We start from the raw sequence: 24,699 nt of genomic DNA, 5'->3' as shown, positions 1-24,699 counted from the left end.
TTCATGATAGAAGATTTTGAAGTTGAAGCCCATGTCAGGCAACCTGCTGTATATTTGAGATGAACAGAAACTCTTTGCTCTGGTCCTGCTGTCCCTAAGCAAGCCAGCTGTAAAAACTCCAAATTTAACTTCTGCTGGAAAATTCCAGAGAATGTCAGTCTCTGTTGGAATGGGAAAGGAGGGATAGAGCTTCACAGAAAACCTGCATGTGAACTTTCAAGTAATATGGCTTTCCATAATAGTCTAATATTAAGTGTGCTTTGATGTATTATTAATAAAATATTATTTAAGGACAATGTTAATTGCTGTTCTCCCTAGCCCTCCTGCCACATCCTGGTTAACAGATAATTTTGGTTTTACTCAGTTTGAAGCATAAATTGGAATTAATCTGGGCTAAAAATCCAGTACTGCTTTCTGTAATAGAGTGTCATTTGTGGGATTGTATAGCCAGGTTCTTGCTACACAGAGCAAACTCCTGGTAGGTTTGGAACTTTCTCCTCCTGTAAACTCACCAGACTCCTATTGCTGAAGTGGATGTTGGGTAATTAATTTGATGAAATCATATTTTTCAAACCTCAGAAAGACCCTTTGCCTTCTGTACCTGGACCAAGGACAACTTCACTAAGTGACGTAGCAAGTTCAACAAAACCATCGGGGTAATTTGGGGTAGTTTGGGTTGAACCCTGGCAACCAAGTGCTGGTAGCTCCTCAATCTCCACTGCTGCTTCCTTCTCCTCTCTGTACAGCCAGAAACCTTATGGAAAGATCTGATCCCTGTTCTTGGTTATGCAAGAACCCAGACTGGCCTGGTTCTTGTGGAATGACTCGATGGGGCTTTTGTGTTTGAATGAATTTCCAGAACTGCTTTTCAAATATAAATACCTGCATAATTAGCCATGGATGCCTTTAAATTTCAAGACACTAGAGGTTGAGGGTAGTTATAGGGTGAAAGCATCTCCTGTCTGACAAATGCTGAATATTGTCAGTGAGTTGGTAAAACTGCTTAATTTTGAGCTGCAAAGTGGTCAAAATAGGAGTCAGATGATCATTAGAGCCACTAATAGCTAATGTGTCTAATCTGCCTACAATATAATGGTTTGTCATCCTCTGAGGTAGTTAATGTTACTGAGCCCTAATTGTTTTTACAGATTGCTTAGGGTTTTTTTTCTAGGGCCTAGTGCTGCTGAGATTATTTAGGCAAAAGTGGTTTTACTTGCTGTCTGTTATTTGCTAAAGTAAATTACATACAGTGATACCTTTAGAATGGTTTTATTTAAAAGACTGCAATTCGTTAAAGGCAGAACTGGATCTTTTTATCTGCCTTACAAGCTCCATACAACCACGAATCCCAAGCACTGTGTGTTTATGTGACACTTCTTTCATTTGTTTGTGGAGGGTGGAGCTCCTCTAGGGAGTGGGTATGCTGTGGGGAGCAGTGGGTTTTGGACTGCCAGGAGTCCCACTGAAGGGGCTGGATGATGGTTAGTGCCTTAGAGGCTCTTCAGGAAGAGATGGGACAGTCCCTGCAAGACACCAGAAAGGCTTCACTGATACTTAGCTGTGTTCTTGCCTCTGCTGCTTCAGTTTTGTGTGATGCTGAAAGGTCACCAGGGATTATTCTGGGGGTGACTTGATTAAACTGGTGGCAAATGTCCCCTGTGAACTCACTGTTCATGACCTGACTCCACTCCAGAGCATCTGCTACAACTTGTCTTTGCTCTCCAGTGATGTCCCCTCTGACACGGCCAAACTGGCTCTGCTCACCTTGGCTGGTGGCTTCTCCACTCCTTTCCATCAGATTTGTCCTCTTGTCCATTTTCCATGGACAGAGCAGAGAGGCTGCTGCCCTGAAATCACACAGCAGGGTCAGTGGCTGGATTGGACAGAATATCCAGGCTCTGGTGTTTGCAGAGGGGATGTGCACAGACTGTGCAGGTTTTATGTGCCTGCTCTGTTCCCAGGTGCCAGAGGGGTTTCCCCACTGGAACTGCCTCTTGTCAGCTGCTCTCTGCCAGCTGTCCCTGCCTGTACCTGGAGTGCAAGCACGGGAGGAGCATCCCCCCGTGCACATCACTGCTCATCCTGGATTTCATGAACACAGAGCCAGAATCCCAGGTCACTTCCCCAGCTGGGTATGACAGATGCTATTGCAGAGTCAGCAAGGTTTTCCTTAGTTCAGATGGCTTTTTTTTCCTTCTCTTTTTATGACAGCACTGCAAATTATGTGAGTCTTGGGATCCTCATTGGGCTATTTCAAGGCAAATGTGAGATTAAACTTTGTATTGTTCAGGTTGACTTTAGATAAGAGTTTGGCCCTTCTTAAACAGCTTCATCAGATACAGAATTATTCCTGCTTTCCCTAGATGCATATAAAGGACAGAGCTAGGAGTAGACCTGGGAGATGCTGGTTTAGGTTAGTTCTGCTTTTATGCCCTGAGAAGCCCTGCCCTGAAACTAATGGATATGCCCACGTGTTGAGCCAAATCCCATTCATTTTTCTGTCCTTAGTAGGTGTTGCTAGTGCCTGGCTGAGTTTTCACCAACATTTTACTTGATTTGTTTACTTTGATTGTTGTTGCTGTTGTATTTGCTTCATTGGTGATAAATGGAGTATTTGCAATTTGTGGTTTCCAGCTGAGATGAGAAGTTGTTTTGGTGAAGAGGTACAATTTTGAAGAGCAGGTTAAAGGTGAGAGGAAAGAAATGTTCTTATTGCATGTCATTATTTGGAGGCTGTGATGAAGAAAACAAGCTGTAGAGAGGCTTGGCTCCATATCTTCAAGGTGGATACCTGAATGACATGAAAACAATGAGAAATAGTTATCTGAGTTAGCTCACAGTGTCTTTGCAGATGAGAGATGTGCTGGCAAGATAGGAATGGATTTAAATTCCTGAGTTCCAGCTCCTGCTCTCCTCCTTCCTTGACCCTAAGTAGCATTTTCTTAGAGATGAAACAGACTGCTGAGATCCCTTGCACACTGTTGGATTGCCGCTTTCCTTTGGATTTGTAAAAACTCCAGTCTGCCAGTATATATGGGAGGATGTAGCCAGCTCCCTGAGGCTCTTTTCCTGTTAGCTGGGAGCAGCCAAAGGCCCACAGCCAGGCACTGGGGAACAGGAGGAGCAGAGACTTTGCTGGAATTTAGGTTACCCAGCTGGGGCCCCGAAAGTCTGGTATGTACACACCAGACACTGCTGGATGTATGGATTTTCCCATTTAGATTTTCCCTTTTTTTGCTGTGCAGTGGGCACTGAATCATCCGTACAATGGAGCAATGAGTGATTTATTCCTCTTGTTGTAATTTTCATCTTCAGAGCAGCCAAGAGTGTTGCTCCCATTTGACATGTGTTTAGTGACATATATGAAAATTCCTATTTTTGAGGCTAATTGCTAGTAGGTAAATGCATGGAAAATGAATTGTCTTTCACCCTTTAGAATTTGTCTTTCCCCAGTGTGGATGAACCTCACTGAAACGAGGAAGCTGTTTGGACTGCAGTCTTCTGTTGTTCCAGTTTTCTGAGCATCAAAAAATACTTAAATTTTAAATCCCTGGGTATACGTTAATCTTTTTCTGTATGCTGCATGGGGTTCTCAAAATGCAAGGAAATTGCTCCTGATGCTAAATCATTTTAACATAGCTGCACACAGTTAAATTCAGACTGAAGCACATTAACCCAAGCTAAATAGTGTTTGTAAACCTCAGTGTAGATTCAGCTTTTGTCATGTCACGATTTTTGCGTACAGAAGACCAGAGATTCTTCTCCCAGGTCTTGGAATTTAACCTGATTAGATAAACAGCAGATGGGGTGGGACAAGGCACTGGTAAGTCCCTGGACCCTGGCAAAGTGTTTTTTTCTGTGAAGTATTTGCTACAGAAGCTCTGAGCTTCATGAAGAAGCTGTTCACGTTGCCTTGATGTTAGTGGTATTCAAAAATTTTAACAAGGTGAATTAAATTGTGGAGAATTAAATCCTGGCTTTCACCAGGATTCTGGAGGTCACTTTCCCACTGCTCCATTTGGGATAAAGGTAAAAGTTATGAAATTAGATTGTTATACACTATTTTATGGCTTGCAGAATGGTGTGGGGGGTTTCGTTGCTATTGCATTACATCAACAGAGTTTTATTTTGACTTCTGTTCCATTTGCTGGAAAATGCCCTCCTTTATTTCTTGGTATAGAGATGCTCTTTTCAAATGGAGATGTGGCTACAGTGAGGCTTTTAAAGCTGCTGGGAACAGCTGAATAGAAATGGTTAACATTTTTTGTCTTTCATGTTTGCTGAGAGGAGCATCTTGAACATTTTCTAAACAACCATTGTGTTTATATTTTTTCCATCTTTTTTCCCCTCCACCTCTTCTGCAGTCTATTCCCATTCTTGAGCTGCTTGAGGCCCTCCTCAGCTTTAAGGGGAGCCCCAGACTATTGGAGTGGCTCTTTTGATAATCATCCAATTAACATTCAAAGCAGTGATACAAAGAACTCGTGTGAAATTATTTACTCCTGTATCTCCTTCCCCATCTGAACTAACAATACCCTTCTCCAAAGTCTTGCAGCTCCCACTGACGATCAGGGCATCTGTTGTTTTGCATCCTTGATGTTCCAGCAGTTGGCTATCAGGCTTTCCAGGTAAATTGCAGACTTTGCCTTCACGTGTTAGCAAGATAAAGGCTTTACTTATCAGGTTGCCTCTGCTCCGAGGAAGCACCACCAGCTTTAATTTAGGAGTTGCTGTATAGCTCTCCTATATTTTAAGGAGTGCTGGGAAACCAGATCATCAGCTATTTTCCTTGCTTTCTTATGGGAAAAACTTGCCCTGCATATTTCTGGAATGCCAGGAGTGGTCGTTGCTGTAATAGAGAAATAACACCTTTGTATTTCCTGTCAGAGATGGAAGACAAACAAACAAGACATAATTATTTTTCTCCAGTGAAAAGATTTTAATATTTTCCTATGTGGTCCATCTTGGCCAAATGTCAGTTCTGGGAATTCTGTTCCATCTGCCTCAGTATTTGGAGGTTCCCTCACTCTGCTGTTGCTGTTGCTCCTGCGGTGTGCTGGTGTCTCAGGGCAGGGTGATGAGGGACCCTCTGCTGTGGGCAGTGCTCAGAAATGCCGGGAGAGTTGAGGAAACCAGTCCAAAAAGCTGGAAATGTGCAGTGGGTGGGTGATGCTGAGCCCAAAGCTCTCTGGCTGATGCCTGCGAGTCAGTAAGATTTAGGCCTAATGGCAAATGGGATGAAGACTGTCGGGTGACTCATCTGGGCTTCAGTGCTCCCACTTCTAACTGCAGGGGACACTGGGTTTTGGTTCCCCATGTGCTTCTGTACAGCAAAGGAAGCAGAGTTATAAAGGGAATCAAGGAAGCTATGTACATGGCATGGTTATCTCTTGTTACTGAACTTCAGGTCCAGGTCACTGCTGGTGCTGGTTGGGAATTCTGTGAATAACTATCATTGTCCAGAAATTATTATTTTTACAGTGCATAAGCTTGCAGAGAGACATTCTGTGCTCTGAAGGATTTTCCTTCCAAGAATATGTTAGTGAGATCCCAGCTATGCAGATGAGGAATTTTCATGAATGGGGTGGGTTTCCCATGTGTTAGTGCAGTTTTTAATGTGAAGGAATGTTGTAGGCACAGAGTTTGTGGTGACTGTGGCCCAGCCTCATCCCTGATTGGCTCCAGCTGTGCAGGACAGGTGAGCAGCATTGAAGGGAAGAGCCATGGAGTGCCCAGGTGCACTGACCAACCCCAGAGGGAACAGAGGGCACACAGGTGCAGTGCAGCAACACCAGGGATGTAAAAGGCTGGGCTGAAGGACAATGAAGAGCTGCAGACCCTTGAAGCCTTCTTGGGTGTTGGTTGTGTCTCCACTGTCATTCCAAGAAAGGACTCCCTGGGTAGGTGACAGGCTCTGTGAATATTCCCTGGAGGGGTGACCCAGTACTTGTGCTGGCTCTTCCTGCTGCTGGAACCTGAGGTACCAGCTTGCTACTTGTGAAGTGTGCAATGCATTTGTTTTAGTATTTTTCTTCTTTCCGTGACTTCCGTTGAGGCATTTATCTATTTCAGAGAGAATAGAAGAGCTCTTTATTGCATGTGTAGCATTCACCAGGGATATGAATCCCTGTTCCTGGATAGTAGCTCAGAGTTGCTTACTGTATAAAGAATGAGTTGTCAGCTACTGGTGAAATTCTCATTTGCTACTGCTACTCCACCTGTGAGTTCTGTCACAACGAGTGCTGTAGCAGACATTCCTAATTGGAATGCAGTCTTGAGATTACCCTTGCTCGTTGTGGGTGATTTACTGCTATCCATTCAGGCAACATTACCTTCTTATTTGTCTGAGTGAGGTTCAGATTCTTTGCAGTCTCCTGTGTTGTGCCATTTAGTACTTAATGGCCATGTAAAAAGCATGAGAATTAATTTCTCTAGGGTGTGGCTGTACCATGGGATAGAAAGGCGATGCAATATTCATGAGGTAGGAGCAGAGGAATGTTGGATCAGATGAGAATGGGAATGATGAAGTGAACACTGTCTACAGCTTGCTTAAAGATTGATTTGAAAGGTAATTTTGAGATAAATACATACTGTATTTAATTTTTATTTGCTTTTAGACATCTGTAATTTTTATGATGTAATTAAGAAATGGGTTGAGACACTGTGGTCTGTAGAGCAGATAGCTCAACCTGTAAGTTCTCAGAAAGTTCATATATCCACCACTATGCCTCAGTTACAGAGAGGAGTTTAAGGTTTATTGCTGTGATGATCTTAATTTAGGATTATGAGGAGGACACCTTTTGCCAGGGACCAGGATTCCAGCTGTTTTCAGGCTCTGGAGCTGTGAGGCACTGCAGGCCAGGGCATGCCCACCTGCAGAATTTCACCTGGTTTGGTGATGCACGTTCTTCCCTCAGAGCAAAGCAGGAAAGGATGCTGAACTATGCATTTTGAGACTAGGGGCACTTAACATAACTTGGAGAATGCCCACCCTTATAAGAGCTGTGCCAGCTCCTGCAATCAGGTGAATTTGTGAGAGTCTTGCTTTAATGGGATAGAAATGAAACTGAGTGTTTCAGCCCTCATAACTGCAGAGAAGTGCTGTAGATGTGAATGGTGGCTTGGTCCCCAAAAGGCAAGTAGAAATTCAGTGTGGGTTGTAGTAATTCAGATGCCTCATTTCTGTGCTTAATCATCATTTTGGGGGCCTGACTCACAGTTTAAGTGCTAGGGATTGCTATAGTGAGAATTACATATCAGCCTATAATTAGATGCATTTTTTAATTAAGGAAACTGCAACAGTGAAGGGAATAAGAGAAACAAAACCAATCTGGGCACTCTTTCATAGGTCATATTATTGAACATTTTGTCTTGGCAGCCAGCAAGCATCCAGCACAAACACACTTGCTGAGCCTTATGGACAAGTGCTGAACATCTCCAGGTTTATGTATGCCCAGCTGGATGAAGCAGTGAAAATGCACATGGGATAGTTACTCTTACTATCCTGTTTCAGCCATTGCCTTTAAGTGTATCCAGAGGGGAATGGCAGAGTGTGCTGTTCAAGCTTTCTGATCCACAAATGGTAACGACAAGGAAGTTAACATATCAGTAGAGGAATTGTGTGTTTTGATAGCTCTTTTTAGAAAACAGAACAAGTGGAAAACACTTATTTACTGTAGTTCAGTAAATGCTAATGGGTCCAGCATCTGAGAATGTGTTTATTTTTGCCTTGGGTCTTTGATGCTTTCTCTCATTTACAAACTTGTTTATCTCACAAACAAACTGTTTTGTGCTTCACTTGTCTAACAGGCCATTGCTACTGAAAGTCTTGTACTAAGAGGGTTGAGTTTGTTGGTTTAGTCCACCCTAATCTGTGGGAAAATGTTGAGTTGGTTTTAGAAATTCAGTTTTCCTCATCTGCTGCAGAACAGCAGATCTGCATCACAGAGAAAAGCCAAGTTCCCTCTGCTGGTGTGGGGGAAATGGGCTGCTGGGCTCTCATGTGTGGCATAACCAGAAGAACATGAGCAGCATCTGTCACTTGAAATCAGGGCTCACCCTCGATAAATGTGAGCTTTCTCAGCACTTTAGAGCTTAATCAGTTCTTTCCCAGGGAACTTTCAGCTTCATCCTTTGGTTTCAGGTGGTGTCTCATGTGGCTCTGCAGTCTGCCTCGTGAGAATCTTCTTTCCATTTAAGATCAATAACTTGTTTTGCCTTAGAGAAATTAAAAAGAAACCCCAAAGTCCTGAGAAGTTGTTTCCACTTGTGAATTGCTGCCAGTGTAGAGGTATTTCTCAAAAACCTGCTTAACTGCTAAGAACAGACAAGCTTTAAACAAGTTTAAGGAAGAAATAGCCAGGCATTGTCATTTCATCATCACCTTTTTGGGTCTAAAGTGAATGAGCTGAATGTATTGCAGAGGAAGATCTCCCAAAACACACTGCAAAAGTGACAGAGCATATCAACATTTTAAAAGTATTTTAAAACCAACTTTCAGGCAAATTTCCTGTCTTAAGATGCCTCGTTGCAGGACTAAGTAGGTTGAATGACTTATTTAGTGAATTTTTACTTTTATCCTCATACTGAGTAGATATCTTGGATAAATTTCCTGAAGGATGTTTAGGATTTTTGCTTGCTCTTTTTAGCAGCAGCTTTTAAATGCTGATACTGTGAAAGATCATAAACCTTCAGAAAGTTAAGTCACAGTGAAAAGCATTCTAGGTCCTCTGGGCTAATGCTTTCCCTGAGCAAGCTGATACACCTCTGAAAAGAGGAGTGGGGAGGCACCCTTGGGAGTTTTCCCTCCTTTCCCTGGTGCTGCCCTCATCCCTCCCTGCCTGGAGGTGGTGGCTGTGCCTGCTGTCCCTTGGGAATTTACAGGTGAGATCACAGGCATGCCAGCTCCAGAATAACTTGCGCCCTGGTGTTTTGGAAAATGATTGCCTTAATGCTTTGGATCGTACCCAGAACTACCTCAGCTGTCACCAGCAGCTCTTCTCCCTTCAAAGAGAAATATGTTCTATAAATAGTGGTGAAAATTAGGTTCTGGTTGTGTCCCAGATCCCTCAGCTTCTTCTGTCCCCAGTGACAGGACTGTGGAGTGAGAGGCAGCAGGTGCTGCCCTGGTGCCCAGCTCGGGCAGGGGGCACAGCTCTGCCAGCTTTTAGCCTTGTCCTGGCTGCTCTCAGGAGCAGGGTGCCTTCGTTCATATACTCCTATTTAAAAGCTGAGTTTTCTCCTGGGAGAAGTGCCAGAGCCCTCCTGTCAGCTGAAAGGAAATGATTGCGGAATGGAGTGCTCCAGAAGGAAGGAAAATGCTCTTGGAGGGCAGGAAGGAAGGTGGTGAGATGGAGAAGCCTTGGGAGCTTGGGAGATGGAAGATTGATAGAGGGCTTAACACGATAGAGACAAGGAGTTTGTAGCAGCAGAGGCACTGAAGAAGAAACATAAAAAGCAGAGAATAAAATAAAGAAACATTTATGTGAAACAGAATAGCAGAGCAAGGCCATAGGAAATTTGAGAACAAGGATGTGGCTAAATCAGAAAAAGCAATCAAGTAAGGGTAAAACATTCAGTGAAGTGGACAGTTTAAGGACTGCTCTGTTGGTTAAGCAAGATTACCCAAGGAAGTAACAATTAATTAAAACAGTGTGAAGTAAATTATAATTTCAGTGAAGAAGCTCAAGTATCAGATGGAAGCAGATCACTTGAGTAAATTGAGGGTCCAGTTTCAATGGCCAGAGTATAGTATAAGAGAGGCAATGAAACCATAACAGGAGAGGGCATTTTTATGCCACAAGAGAGGAGAATCATTTTGCTCTAGAGATGACTGTTGAAGTGGTGAGATTTGGAAGTGGAGTGATGAAATATGTGGAGTACAGCCCACTCACTGCAGCTATCTCTGGTACCTGTCCTACTTAAGAGCTGTGGTAGGGAAAATGTCCATATGGTTAGCAAAAAGGCAGGAAAACAACATTTGCTGCTCTGTTTTTTTTTTTTTCATTCTCTGATTACATTTTGCCAACTAGACAGTACCCAGGCTGTTAATCTAGTGAACTTTGTTTGCTGAGGGTTAGCTTGTCCTTTGGGGCACCAGCAGCTCAGGCTGAGGGTTGATGAATTACAGCAGGCAATTCCTTGACTCCTCATATCTCAAAATGGGGTTGGTTACTATGGTTTTGGGGTGAGACATTAGAACAAAGGCATGCTTTGTTCTGTCTGGATGCCATCCATTGCATTTCTGATGAGATGACTTCTCACTGTATGTTCCAGTAGGATCATACACTCTGTTGGCATTAAATGGATGCATACATAATGTGTACTCAGAAAGAGCTCCCAGCTTCACTGCTCTGGGAGTATTCAGCTACTGCAGAACTCCTTGGCCACATGCACTTGGCCAGTTTTGGTTCCAAGCTTTGGAGCAGCTCTGGGGAGGTGAGGGGTTTGTGGGGGCGGACAGGGAGCTTCTACACATCAAGACGTGAAGTGCCAGCATCTCTCCAGAGTGATCTTGCTGTGCGGGAGGCAGAGAGCAGAGCAGAGAGTGAGATCCTGGGTCTTGGGTGCTGTCATTCTCTCTTCTGCAGCATTTCCATCGTGCAGCTTCTGCCCCAAACATGCCTGCTTCCCAATGGCTGTAGGAATCCTGTGGGGATCTGCAGGAGATCTGTGAGAGGTGTGCAGCATAAATCAGCTGAGAATGGATTTTTATTGCAGTGCATAAAAACACAGAAATGTCTTTAGCAGGGCTAATTACTGTATCAGGTCCTTTTAGTTTAGTTTCTCATCTCTGTCAAGGTTTGGCACCAAATGCTGCAGAAAAGTCATGCAAAAAATGTAGCGGTACTGTGATCTCCCAAATAAATCAATGTCTCAGGTTCTTAGCATTTTGAGACTTCATTCAGCCTTCACTGACTTAGTTTAACACCTCATTCCAAATTACTGTTGTTACTTACAACAACCTTCCATGTTCCTGGAGCTTACATAAACAATAAATTCCTCCATTATGCTTAATTAAGGGAGTGCAGGTGTTCTTGAATAATTAGTTCTTAAATATATTTGTCTTATTCTTAGATTACTGCTTAATCACTTTTGAAAAATGTTTCTTCTTTGGCTCATACACCCTTTTTGTACTAATTTACTTTTTTATCTAGTTGATTTTTAGATTTTGACATTGTACCAGAAAACAAAATGTCACCATGCTGTTGAAAACTAAACAGCTCATCTTCAACCCTGTAGTAAACAGTTTAATTGCTGTGAAACTCAATTATTGCTTTCTAAAATTGTTCAGCTGTTGCTTCTGAACTGATCTCTTTTTTTTTCTGAATAATTCACTGCGTAAGTTTCTTGAAATGAGGGACATAGACCAACTGGTTGTGATTCAGTAGAGCACTAACTTGTCATGCCTTCTTGAGCTGCAAGGTGAATTTTCAAGATGAATTTGAGACCTAAAAAGGTGGCAGTTGGACTGCCCAGCTGGTGGATGCTTTCAAATCAGCTGTATCAGGCCTGGGAGCTGAGGCTCAGCCAAAGAAAAAAACATGTTGGGTTAATTTCTGTGTAGTGCACATCCTGTAGGTGTGAATGTAGGAGTCTGCTGATGCAGGTCAAGAGACTGATATGTATCTTCCTGATAGGGCACATCTTTTTTTTTTTTTTTTTTTTTTTAACTCAGTAGCAGGAAGGAAAACCACAGATTCAGTCAGTTCATTGTGGAATAAGTCCAGAGCTGCCCCAAGAAGCTGGGGACAAAGGGGTCAGAAAAAGAGAGTGTCCTGGGTGGCCATCCCTTGGGGCTGTGGGATTCTTGTTTCCAGCATGTGGTTTCCATTATGTTCCTGAAGGATTATGAGCTTCTTCCAGTGCAAACTGATGAGTTCAAGGTCAACCAATAAACTAGAGAATCTGCCACCTTCCCTTCCCTTCAGGATGAGGGGAATGCAGTGTTTCATGGGCCAGTGGTTTTATTGATTATCCATCCCCAATCAGGGCTTTCTTGTTAGTGAGTAGTGGTTCTAGCTGTCAGCTGGCCCATCAGTACGTGTACCAAAAATGATCCCTGACACACTCCAGAAATCTCCCAGGTTGCTTGCATCACTCTGTGTTGCCCTTCCTGTGGGTGTCAGGGAAATAGGTACAAGTCTCCCAGTGGACCCAGGGTTTGTGATCCAAGGATTTCCTTGAGTCTCTTAAAGGAGGTTTCTGTCCCCAGCACTGTGCCTCGTTCTTCGGGAATTGCGGGTGTGGATTCCTGGGTGAAAGCAAACTCAGGTTGGATGCACTAGCCTGAGAGACTGCATGGCTGTCAGTTTTATGTCTTGTTGGAAAGAGCTGGTTTATAAATTCCTCCCTCAGATCTTCTCAGAACCTAGTTCAAGTATTTTTAATATTTAGATTTCTTTGGATTACGGGTAGTCTGTGAAATCTGGAGCATGGCAGCTAATTAAATTTAGGAATTCGACAGTACTTCAGCCCAAAATAGTTTCCTGTGATGTGTGTGGCTGTATATGTCAAACTCTTCAGGCTTGGCTTTAATTTAGAATTTCACAGTGTTGCAATATATATAACTCTTGCAGGCATTTCAAGGTGGCATGTTTTGCTTTGTTGTAGTATGCTTGGCAGCTCCCTGAACAGCAACAGGTCTCCTGTTTACTACCTTTACTCTAATGGATCCTGTAACTCTGTTCTTCTCAGAATAAAGACATCTGTAAAGGATGGGAAACTCAGTCAGAAAGAGGAGGGGAAGCTAAAGCTCCAGACTTGATTTCTGCCAGGAGCATTTCCTGTAGTTGTTCTGCAGCACTTGGAAGCCCAGGGTTTCCCAGACCCACCCTCTGGTGCCTGTGCAGGGGAGATGTGATTGTATAGCTGGGGCCAGGTCTGTCAGATGGCAGAGGCAGGACAGGTGGATGCAAAAGAAAACATCATGGCCAGATGGGTAGGAGTCATAGCATGTGGTAATCTCTGTGGTTTGAGTTTGACAGGCTTTTAGGAATTCTAATCTCACATGGAGAGTTAGCTTGTTAAAGGCCACCAGATTGGGCAGAGGGGGAAGTTGGGTAAATTATATTTTCTGCCAGGACTTCAGGCCTATAAGAGCTTAGGACATAAATCATGTTTATCCCCTAGGAAGCTGTTTGATTGCTCTGGGTAGTGGGGTTTGTGCATTCCTGATTTAGTCACAGCAAACTGCTTAGATTAGGATAGACTCAAACACGATTCCTGTCTTGGGCTCATCTCTTCTTTTTCACTGCCAGCTGTCTTCTTGTGCTGCTGCCTCTGTGCCTGCACAGGAAACCTCCCCACCCCAGACCCACCAAACATTGTGGTGTGTTACAAAACTGTTTGCAGTGAGTGCTGCCAAATGTCATTTGCTAAATGATAATAGCAAAGCAGTGTGCAATGGGTTGAAAGTTGTAAATCTGTGATGACCTTGGTGGCTGGAGCTGTTTGGATTATTTAATATATGATATTTAAGGACTGTTTCAGAGCCCTCACAAGCTGTAGTGGTGCCTGTGAACTTCTGGGTGCTTTGGAAGGGTGAATTTTAGAAACTCTACTTTCAGCACCACATGAATACTTGTAGTGAAAGCCAGGTTTATGTTCCTGGATTACACTGGAAACTTCTTTCTTGTGGGTTGGGGGAAGTTCTGCCATCTTTTTTTAGGTCTGGGATGGCTCAGATGATAAGCCTCAGCATGTCCTTTGTTAAGTAATAGAAATGTGGATTGCATGTTTAGATGCAAAAGGAGTGCTTAGAGCCCCACTGCTGAAGTCCAGTGCATCCCAGTGTTTTGTACCCCAGGATTCCAGGTGGATGTCTGTGGTGCTGTGACTGAACAGAGGGACTTGGCTCGGGTCAGGGGGGCAGTGAAGGAGTGGAGTGACTCAGAAATGAGATGATGTGGGGGGAAACTCAGGAAATAGTTCCTAGACTCTTCCCCACCTCCATTTAGAGACACTTGGGGTTTCTTTGCCATAGGGAGCACTGGACAGAGAGGAGGTTTGAGAATGTTTTAGGTAACACAAGAGGCATTTTATAGAGTTGTTGGTAAGCTGGCAGCACTGTTGAGACCAAATGGCAAAAGATTATTTCTGCACCAGCATTTTGTCCTTTCTGATGTGGTGCTAGCAGGAGTAAGGCACTGTTTGTTACTGACATATGTTCAGAACGAAAAAAAACCCCTTCCTGAGTGCAGAATGGAGCTTTGACCATCTCAAATCAATTAATACAGCCTTCAGCTGTCAAAAAGAAATTCTGTGATCCAGCATTTGCTTCTGCTTTTGTTTCATCATAACAAAGTCCTTGATGATCATCAATAAACTTGATTTTTGTGTTTCACTGGGCCTACAGGAGAAAAAGGTGTGAAGACAAACAGGGTATGTGGCCTCTTGTTCTTGGGAGAGGTGTCTAGAGGTGATTTGTGAAAGCATCTCAGCTATCTTCCCTGTAAGAACAGATTCATTTCAACCCAGAGCTGGTGAGCTCTTACGTCCTTTCAGTTAGTCTGTAAAGAGGCAAAATAATCTAATTGTGATGGGGTTCAAAATGAGTGCAAAATGACTACCATGTAACTTTTCTGTGGCTTCACCAAAAGAGACTTAAAAAGACAGGGAATTGGAGTTTCTGATAAAAAGAGGTTCCAGTTTAGGTAAGTCTTTGCTTTATTTTAATCTACTTATTGCCTTTAGTGAAGCGTTTGCATCAGTAAAGCTGATTTTATAGCACCTAGTACTCAGGCAAGGTTTAAAACACATTAGCAAAATTTCAAACATTGAGGTTGTACCTGCAAACAGAGGCATTGCAAGTTCAAGGTGTGTTTCAGATAAATGGCTCTGTTTTTATCTGTGCTGATTTTACTGTGATAATTTATCTGTTGGAAGCCATCTGTCAGCACTCAGAAGGACCCCTGAACTCAGCTCAGAAGCATCTCTGGGTCCCCGGGCAGCTGGTGGTCAGCTGTTGGCAGAAGTGATGTTGGAGGTTGCAGCAGCTAGGGCTGTAAGTGAAGTCCAGTGTCAGTGCTTGGTGATGCATTAAATCCTGGCTTTCATCCAAAATAAGACTATTATAGCTTAACTGCTGTATAATTCTGGGTGTACAGAAGCAACAAAGAGCACACTGTTTTGTCAGTGTCCGTTTTTCAAGGAAGCTAAAGCAAGGCATTATTTGGCATTTATGGATTATTTTTGCCTTTTCAGTCAGTAGGAAATGTGATATAACTGAAAACTCAAATCATAACCCACTCACTTTAAGAAATTTCTCTCACTGGCAGATTTCATCCAAATGAAACAGAATAACAGAAGTCTTAAGGGTAGTGAGTTCCTACCAGTTTAATGAAAAACTGGATAAAAGAGAGAGGTCAAGCCCAAGGTTTCCTATTTTGTTGGCTGATCAGCTCGTCCTGCTGGCTGCTAGGCATGAGATGGATGCTTCCCAACCAGGCAAACTCATTCCACCTCCTAAACAATTGAGAGTTATGAGATGTGGGAAGCAGTTTCTGAGAAATGAGAGGAACAAGCTTCTTTTCAAATCTGGGCTTCCTTCAGTCTGTTCCTTCAGATTTATTCATCCACCTTTGATAGGTTAAAACTTTTCTCCAGATGTGCACTTTCATATGCCTTTGAAAATATATTGGCTTTTCATGCCTTTTCCTGTGGTATTTTTACATATTCCTGTCTCTGTCACATGTACAGGCAATGGCTGCCAGGTCACATCCAGTTTTTGCATCAAAAACTACTCGGGGTGACAAGTGTCAGAGTATTCTTTTACTCTTAATTTCTGTTGTCTCAGCTTTTAGGAAATCTGTGTAATGAAAAAACTTTTTGTTTTCTTTTTTAGTTCACTTTTTTTATCAAGGGGCATGACTGAACCGATCAAATTAGTGAGAAGCATTCTATGGACTGTTTTGGATTGGAGCATAGGGGCCCTTTTGCAAGGAGCATTACTTACAGGGCTTTTATCTGGCTTGCAGAAGCAGGTGGAGAAGTCACTGTGGTGTGATAATTGACTGCTTAGATCCAGGTGGGACCTATCAACACTTTAGATAGTGCATGCTTAAATGTAAGATTGGAGCTGCTCAATTAATTTTTAGTGAATCTCCTTCTCCTGTAAAAAAAACAGCCACCCAGTGCCCTTGTTGAGGCCGGATATGTCTCTGCTTATGGTGGCACAAAGCAAGCAGCAATTTCATTGGGAGGAAGGAAGGAGGTGGTGAGAACAATTAATTTTTTCCTCCTGCAGCAGCACTTCATGTAGTGTAATTTTGTGTCTTGGTTGATGGTTCTGCTGTTCTGCAAGACAGCTGTTCATTAATTTCACCTCATATCTGCAAAAAACAGCTCTCCTCCTGCCATGTTTATAAGATTAAAAAAAAAAAAAAGGGATAGTACATGTAGCAATTAATCTCATCCCCTGCCCCGCTCCCTTTGCCTCTGAATTCTCTGTGACAAAACCTCTGTCAGTGCAGCTGTTCCAGTTATGTTCGTGGCACTGTGAGGGATGTGTGAGCAGAGGTGAAAAACCATCCAATGGGGCTGCTGGCAGGCAGGATCCTTCCATGGGGTGCTGCAGACATGCACACGAGCTGCAGTTCTTTTCTCAGAGCTCCCCTTTGCTGCAGAAGCCTCCACTGACTTCCTGGGATCTGGAGCAGCTGGCCTGGCTGCATGGCCTGGAATAAAGGTGTCAAGTGTAGAGGTGTTCATCTAAGGCAGCTGCTCCTTCATGGTCATCAGAGAGGAGGTGGGTGTTGTCTGACATGAAGCCCTCCTTGAAAGGTGTGGTCTCTGTGAGGAGGGCTTGGAGTGACCCCCATTTGGGTTTCAAGTGCTGTACATGAGATGAGCCCTGTGTCTCCTCTGGCACAGCTGCATTTGGGGGCTGTTCCTGGTGGCATGAGCAGAGCAAAGGCACGGTGCCGTGGGATTTCAGCCTTGTGGGAGGTTTCTGTCTGCCACCCAGAAACATCTCTTGAGCCCACGCTCAGGCTCCTCACTTCCCCAGGGATAGTGTGGCTGTTCATTGCAGTTCCCAGCTGAGATGTCAAGTCCCTGCTGCTGTGTCTCCTGGATGTGGTTGGGAGCAATACAGGCAACTCGGAGACATCCTGCATTTCAGTAGATTTTACTGCATTAATAACTTGGATATCTTCACTATTGCTAATCACAATTTGTATAATACACCTGATACGAGAGTCTTGGAAAAACTTCATCTGACCAAGTCTTAGAATTCATAATCTAGAATTCATACCTTATAATTTGTATTTCAAAGCTTGCAAGCAGGCTTTGTGCATAGGAATTTGAGACAAGTTTGTATGAATCAAAAAGTGTTTTTCTGAGAGGAAGTGAACAATTCTGTGTTGCAGTAGCTTTTCAGATCAAAACTGCTCCATATTTAAGTAAAAGAATTGGCAGGAGAAAAGGTCAACTAAAAGCTTGTCAGGTGATCTGGTAGACTTTTATTCAGTTACAGACTCAGTTACAGAATCATGGAATGGCCTGGAGTAAACCTTAAAGATCATCTCACTCTGCTCCCCTGCCATGGCACCTTCCACTAGCCCAGGTAGCTCAGAGCCTCATTCAGCCTGGCCTTGGACACTTTCAGGGATGGGGCAGCCACAGGACTGCCTGTGCCAGGGCCTCCCTGCCCTCACAGGGAAGAATTTAATCCCAAAATTAATCCAAATCCAAACCCACTCTCTGTCAGTGTGAAGCCATTCGCCTTGTCCTGTCACTCCAGACCCTTGTAAAAAGTCTCTCTCTTTCATTCCTATAGGTTCTTTTCAGGCACTGGAAGGCCAGAATTAGGTCACCCCAAAGCCTTCACTTCTCCAGGCTGAAAAATCCCAATTCTCTCAGCTTTATATGCTGGTTTCTTCTAGTTCACAAACATTGTTCAATCAAAAAGGTAGTCCCTGGCAAATTTTAGCCTCATTTGTATTTCTCCAATCTAAATGTGCCTAAATGTACAATCAAAGTCAAATCTCCCATTTTCTATTATACTTTGATTGTGGCTGGAAGAAAAATGTATCTCTTGTATCTTAAAAATAAAGAGTTAAATCAGAGATGAGGATGAAGTGCTGCAGTGACTGACAGCTCAGATTTTACCTTTTGGAAGGCATCAGAGTTTGGAGTAGTAAGGTGCTTTAAACACTATGAAGACATCAAAGCATCAGTGAATTCTTCAAGCTAATCCCCAGTTGCAAGGATTTGATTGGGCTTTTTAGGAAAAGAGAATTTTAGGAAAGAGAAATTCGGTGTGTGTGACCAAACCCAACAATGTTTTTGGAGAATACTGAGAAGCCAAATGTCAGCTGCAGGTCCAAGCTCAGTAATTGTAGCAGAACCAGTGATTTTACTGTTACAGAATGGCTTTGTAGAATTCTGTAGGGCCATAAAATTCCTGGACTGCCAGCTTGGAGCAAAAAATGGCCAGAGAAATGGTCATTATGTGGTGTTTGAGAGGACTCTCTTACAGCTGCAGCCACTGGCTGCTGCCTACTCTGGGAGATGAGATTTGAGCCTAGATTTTTGGTCTGCTCTTGAATGGCGTGGGATATGTGAGTAACGAGAGGTCGGTTTGTCCCTGGAGTTAGTAGGGGGTAGCTACCCTAGAAATAATATTTCCAGGCTTTATTTAGAATGAAATATTTAGGGGTGGATCTTGAAAAAGAGAGAATAGCCACAGGAATTTTGGAAAGAGTAAAAAAGCTTTGTTCATAGCAAGAAATTCAGGAAACTCCAACATTTTTGCTCATCAGAGGGGAGGTTGAAATTTCAGCAGCCTCCTTTAAAGATCTCTTAAAGGAGGGAGGAAAAATAATTTTAAAAACAGCCAAAACTTGAAGTGCCAAAAAAATCAGGCTCTGACCAGAGTTTCTAAAGACAATACACCAAGATATTATTAAGCAGTGATTTTTGCTTCTCCCCTGCCACCAAAACTTCTTGCAAAAACATGGGGATGTGTTATTCTTATGGAAACATTACACCAAAGACATAATGAGGAGAATTTCAGGATTAGATTTTGAGACTGTTGGAGGTGGTCAAGCCAGATGTGTTTCAGAGCCACTATTGACTTTAGTCCCTGAAGTATTTCCAGTAGGGGAGGCACATGCTGTGAAATAGGTGTTGATTTAGTAGAGGACTGCATGAGGCCTTGGTAGGTCTTCCTGCCTCTGCTGGGGAGTATGTAGATGGAAACAATTAATAAATTGCAGTGAAATGGATCTGTGCAACTCTTCCCTAGTGAACCCAAGCGACCACCTCTGCTCTGGATTCCAGCAGCTGCACAAAACCCTGCTTGTGAGTGAAGCCCGATGGTTTCGTCTTGATACCAACCAAAACTCCAAAGCCAGATACTTTTTTTTTCTGGGCCTTCACAGTCATTTGATCCCAAAGCAAACCAAGGGAAGTTGAGGCAGATGGGAACTGCCATGTAAAGGGAAGGTTTGTGTCAGGCTGTGCTGTCAGATCCTGCTCTGCTTTGCAGTCACCCGATCGAGGTTAGCATGATGCCACCTAAATCCAGGCAGTGGAGCAGAGTCTGACTAAAGCAATTCACTTCACAAATTATTTTTGTCACAGACTTGGATGTGAGCCTCAGTCATTATTTTAACACTCCATTAAAGCCATACTGTAATGAAATAATAAGTCTCATGTTAAGGTTTTTGTGCAATGGTTGAATCAATGCCCTTGTTCACTGCTGGCATTTACTGGGACCCGCAGGAGCTGCCCATCCATGTGCTCTGGATCATCCTTGTTTTTTTTGAGCACTTCCAGCTGTGGTGACTCCACCATTTCCCTGTAGAATCTTTTTGGAGGTGCCTTCTTCTTGCTGCTGCCCAGGTGGCTCCCCATCAATCTGGTCTTTTGGTCTTTTTCACATGAAGGCAGTGCATTTCACTTGCATGGATTTAAAAGGGAAAAGCTGAGAGGAAGAACTTTGCTCCCCCTGCCTTGCACAGTGCTGGTGGTGCTTACAGGCTCCATGCAGGACAGCATCCCAAGGCAGCTGGAGAAATGGTGCCCAGCTCGGGGGGCAGGACCCCCCATCTGCAGAGAAGAGACAGCTAAAGAGCTGTGACCTCCTGGCTGACAATTTGTGCCATGGAATTTTAGATACTATATCTGCCGCATTTGGGATGTTCAAAATAGCTCCTGTGTCATTACTGACTGGGACTTGAGTCAAACCAGGGTGCAGTTAAGCATTAACTGTCTGCAAGCTGAAATCAGACTGCAAAGGTTGTTACCTTAAGTTGAAGAATAAGTAGTTTGGGAATTTTATGAAAGTTTTGTGAATGGATTCAGGTTAAGACCTCAGTGCTGAGGCTGCCTTTTGCTTAATGACCTGCCTGGTGCCCAATTACAGCTGAAATCTGAGGGGCTTGAAGTGAGATTCTCCAAGGAACATTTCTCCTGCTTCTCTCACAAGCTGGGTTTCGTCCCCTAAGTGCTCTTGGATCTGAGGGTCCCCATTGCCTTTTCAATCCCAATATTAAGTCCTCTCACATACAGGTTTTCCCTGAACTGGAGAGAACTGTGAATCAAAAGCATATTGTGTATGTTCTGCAAGTGAAGGAATGCTTGCAGTGAGCTGAGATTGCTGGCTGAAAGCTGCTGTAGTTCTGCAAATTCTATAATAACATTTGTGCTGTACATTTTAATCAAGCTCAGCAGACAGTTCAGTCTCCCTGATCCTGCAAAGTATCCTAGTATAGGTTTGTATTTGAATCCATTCTGCTTTTCAATGAACATTTTCCTATGAAGCTTTTCTTGCTTTGTGATATTGGGATTTGGATCAGAAAGAGACTTTTAATAAATTATTCCTTTCTGGTGGAGAGCACATACGAGTGCACAGGATTTTTATGTTCATACACACAGCTTCATTCTTGAATGAGTGGCCTGCTTATTTGTGGCCCTTCCAGGAGACCCCTACTGCTTTTCATAATAGGTTTATTAATGAAGCATTCAATGGGAGTTGGAAGGAGGTGTTTGTTGGGGATGGGAAGGAGTAGCGATGTATATCTCACCTAATAAATAGGGTGGGACTTGTACGAAGAGCTGTTCCTTAGCTCTTCAGTCTACCCTGGCTAAGAAAAGATTCATTAATGTAAAACATTCCCTAGATAATTTCCCACTAAGTTATTTGGGGGTTTCTTTGTGCTTTTTGCTCAGACCAGACTTCCAGAGGAGGTGTGAGTAGCAGAATTTCACTGGAAAATTTTAATTGTGTTATACGGTTTTGTAACAAATGGCTCCAGCTGATCTTGGATTAATTTACATTTTTTGAAAGAGTTGCTGTGGGGGTAGAAAAATATGCAGAATTATTTTCTTTCCACTTGAGAGAGAGAAATAATTTTCCAAAATCTGTAAACTGGTTTGTTCACAGCCAGAAAAATCTCCACTATCAAATCCTGTGTTTGCAACAGTATTCCATGCCTGTTTTGCAAAGGTTATTCAGTGAGATATTTTGAATTTCCTGTAATTTGTTTTGCACAGTTCTGTGGTGAAGGCCTTTTTTGGGCATCAGCAGGAGGGTGATGTGAAGCCTTTCCTTGGTGGTTGTGGATGAAGCCATTGGTGTTCTTGGAATGGGAATTGCTGCTCTGGCTGGCACGTTGCTGTGTCCTGCTCAGAGGGACATAAAGCAGCTCCAGCAGTCAGCTCCAGAGCCACAGACCTGCCTGGCTGGGAAGGGGCCTCAGATGATCACCTGTTCCAGCCTTCTGTGGGAGTCAGACCCAGATGGGAATGTGCAGCAGCTTGTCCTCTTGTGTCTTGAGGATCTCCAGCCTTGTAGACTCTACCACATTCTGAGGGATGTTGTTGCTGGGAACTTATTGTTACTTCAGTTGAAGTGTGTCTGAAAAATAATGCTCACACATTTGCAGAGAATTATGGACTTATGGCAAAACAAATTTTTGATAGGGAAAAAGAATGTGTTCAAATACCAAATTTTAGAGATGAAAAGTAGCAATAAAACTTAAAAAAATGCTTAAATATAATTTTTTTGTTGATAACTTTATGGTTTTGAATAAAGTCTCCTCTTTTGCAGAAGAGAACAGCCATATCAAGCATTTTAGTAGACACTAATAATTGAGGTTTTTCTGCTTACAGCTCCTGTGCAGCTGCTGGAAATGGTTCCAGTCTCTTTGGCATTACCTTTTGAATATATGGGGAATGTATATGATAACATAATGTTACACTGTAGTGATGGAGTTCTGCAGTGTGTGTTTTATGTACATCTATGAGCATCACCCTACCTAGAGCCATGTAGGCTTTGGAAATACAGGATATTCTGGACCTTTAGAGTTTTCCATCATTCTGTGTTTTAGGATATTAATTGCTGAGTTTGCTGTGGTACAAATTTTTCAGGATAACCTTCAACCACCTCACCAACTCTCCAATTTCTACTCAGGCTGAGAAGTATTTTTGGGGCATGAGGGAGTAAGAGGATATGGAGTTTCAGCAGGGACACTAAAGAGTGTAGCCACTCTCTCTATATATATCCATCATACTGGGATGACTCAAGCTGCCCTTCAGTTAGGAAGCAGGCTCTAATACTGCTGGGAATGTAGCACAAGGACATGCAGTAACTGAAGAGAGGTGCCAACATTTCCATGCCTAACTATGGAACTGTGGGGTTTTAGGAGGCCTGCTCTTAATAAATAATGTTTGGTACTGAATGTTTATGCACCTTGGATCGAATTTTCAAAGGAGCTTATCTGATTTCTGCATGTGTTGGAAACCAGTTTTTTACCCATTAAAATGTGCTGTATAGGATGGAGTTTCTTTTGCTGAATCTTGGTTTTGTTTCTGTGTCAGTCTGAAGGAAAACTTGGATCTAATTTTTTTTCTCTGTTTCTAAGATTTTCTAAAATAAAAGCAGGTTTTCTGGGTCTTCTGTAAGCAAAAAAAGAGTGCCATGGTTCATCTGCTGGCTGGGAAGTGTGGCTTGGGAGCACCTGAGGGCAGCAGGAACACGGATGTGAGGGGTGATGATTAACAAAGATGTGACAAGGCTCCAATTAATAGCCCTTAATCTTTTGTTCCCTTCTCTAGGAAGCTGCTGGAAGAATGCTGTGACCCTGGGCAGCTCTTTGCTATGACAAAGATGAATTCCCCCATGGGAAAGAACCTCTGGTTTGACGGGGAATTTTTATATTCTGTCACAATTGACAATGCAACTTACTCTCTCTTCCCACAGGTTAGTAAACATGTTTTGTTTTCATTTTAAGTATTAAAATACTAAATGGTAACATGATTCAAATTAGTATGAATAGTCTAAAGGGTCGTCAAGAAATTGTATCTTCATTTCTCAATACCAAACAGAGTCTGCTTTTTTACTTCCACATTCTGAAAATTTTGGTTGTATGAATGTTAATACTTCCCTGGCTGCTTTTTGGAATGTACACAAGGGATGAAATTTGGGTCACCTGTCTTGATTTCTAAAGAGTTTGGCTCTGGCTAATTCAAGAGGGTGATTTCTGCATTTCAGTCAGGAGTTGCAGTCACTGTGAGCCTGATCCCTCACCTGCAGTGGCTTCAGTTCAGACCTGTGTAGCCAGGATGGGACAGAGCTTTGTGTGAAGGTGTCCCCAGTTACTTCCCAGTTAATGAAGTTTATTGGTGGCAAACAATGGAAGCCCAGTAAGAGGAGCCAGCAGCTTGACTTTGTTGATTCTTGCTGTGTTTTTGAAAGTTGGAAGTAGTGGGTTAATGTCTGTCAAAGGTGCTTTGGGTTAAGTGCAGGGTTTTTGAGAGCTGGAAATTTGTAATACTGATCTAGGCTGCTTCTTGTATTTTTAATTAATACAGGAACTGATACTAAATAGTGAATTTGTTATATTGAATTCTGTATGTTGAACACAAATATTTTATGTGGCTACACACTTAAAGAAAGCTGAACCTCTGGCTGTATTAATTGATTACCTGCTACTTTAACCTGTCAAATTCAAGGTATAGGGATTTATTCAGCCTCCCAGTGTTGAGTCATTCACACAGGGCTTCTCATTTGTTGCTGTTTCAGTTAAATGCGTAGCAGAGTTCTTACTTGCTAACTTCATCCCACAAATGAAACAAAGAGGTTTTAAGGGTTTTTAAAAGTAGTTTTTAGATGTCAAAACCAGAGCTACTACTTTGAATGAATTTAGTTTGATGGAGAAAGGAGTGAGAGGGAGCTGCAGTGTGGGGCAGAGGAGATGGAAGCAGCCCCTGTCTGTGTTGGCATGACCCAGAGGAGCTCTGTTACAGCTGAGCCTTGCTCAGGGTGCCAGGTCCTCGATCTTGTCACTTGTCCCTGCTGCCATGGGCTGGATGATGGACCTCTGCTCCCTCAGCCTGCCCCTAACTCAGCAAACAAGCAGATGCTGAAACCTGCCTGGCTAGTGGGCTTTTCCTGCAGTACAGCTGGGAAGGGGTGTCCCAGCTGGACTGAACTTGTGGAGACTGATAGAGAGTTCATGACGTGCTGCAGAGCAGTGGCTGTAAGTTTTGTTTATGATGATTAGTGTGATTTGTTGCTGCTCTATTGCACTCTTCATTGGAGAACACCAGGATCCTTGGCAGAACTTTGTACCACAAAGATGCAGCAGCAGGTGATCAGTGTGTGTGTCCTGTCCAAGGTTTCAGGAAAGCCCCACCTGGGCTGGCAGAGGGAGGTCACTGGTTTGTGATGGGTTTGGGATTTCAGATTTG

At 43.1% G+C, this 24,699-nt stretch overlaps 1 protein-coding gene across 1 annotated transcript in view; it reads left to right on the top strand.

The window, feature by feature from the left end:
* The window catches only part of ST8SIA1 (ST8 alpha-N-acetyl-neuraminide alpha-2,8-sialyltransferase 1), a 97,849-nt gene that overhangs the window by 2,098 nt on the left and 71,052 nt on the right, over positions 1–24,699 (top strand). The window contains exon 2 of the mRNA XM_053977628.1: positions 23,065–23,209. Within this exon, the coding sequence (XP_053833603.1) occupies positions 23,065–23,209 (145 nt within the window). The remainder of the gene's footprint in view (positions 1–23,064; positions 23,210–24,699) is intronic.

This window comes from Vidua macroura, chromosome 5 (assembly GCF_024509145.1).
Source record: "Vidua macroura isolate BioBank_ID:100142 chromosome 5, ASM2450914v1, whole genome shotgun sequence".
Taxonomy (NCBI): domain Eukaryota; kingdom Metazoa; phylum Chordata; class Aves; order Passeriformes; family Viduidae; genus Vidua; species Vidua macroura.
Note: the sequence above shows the minus strand (reverse complement) of the source record. Positions and strands in the feature narration are given on the sequence as shown.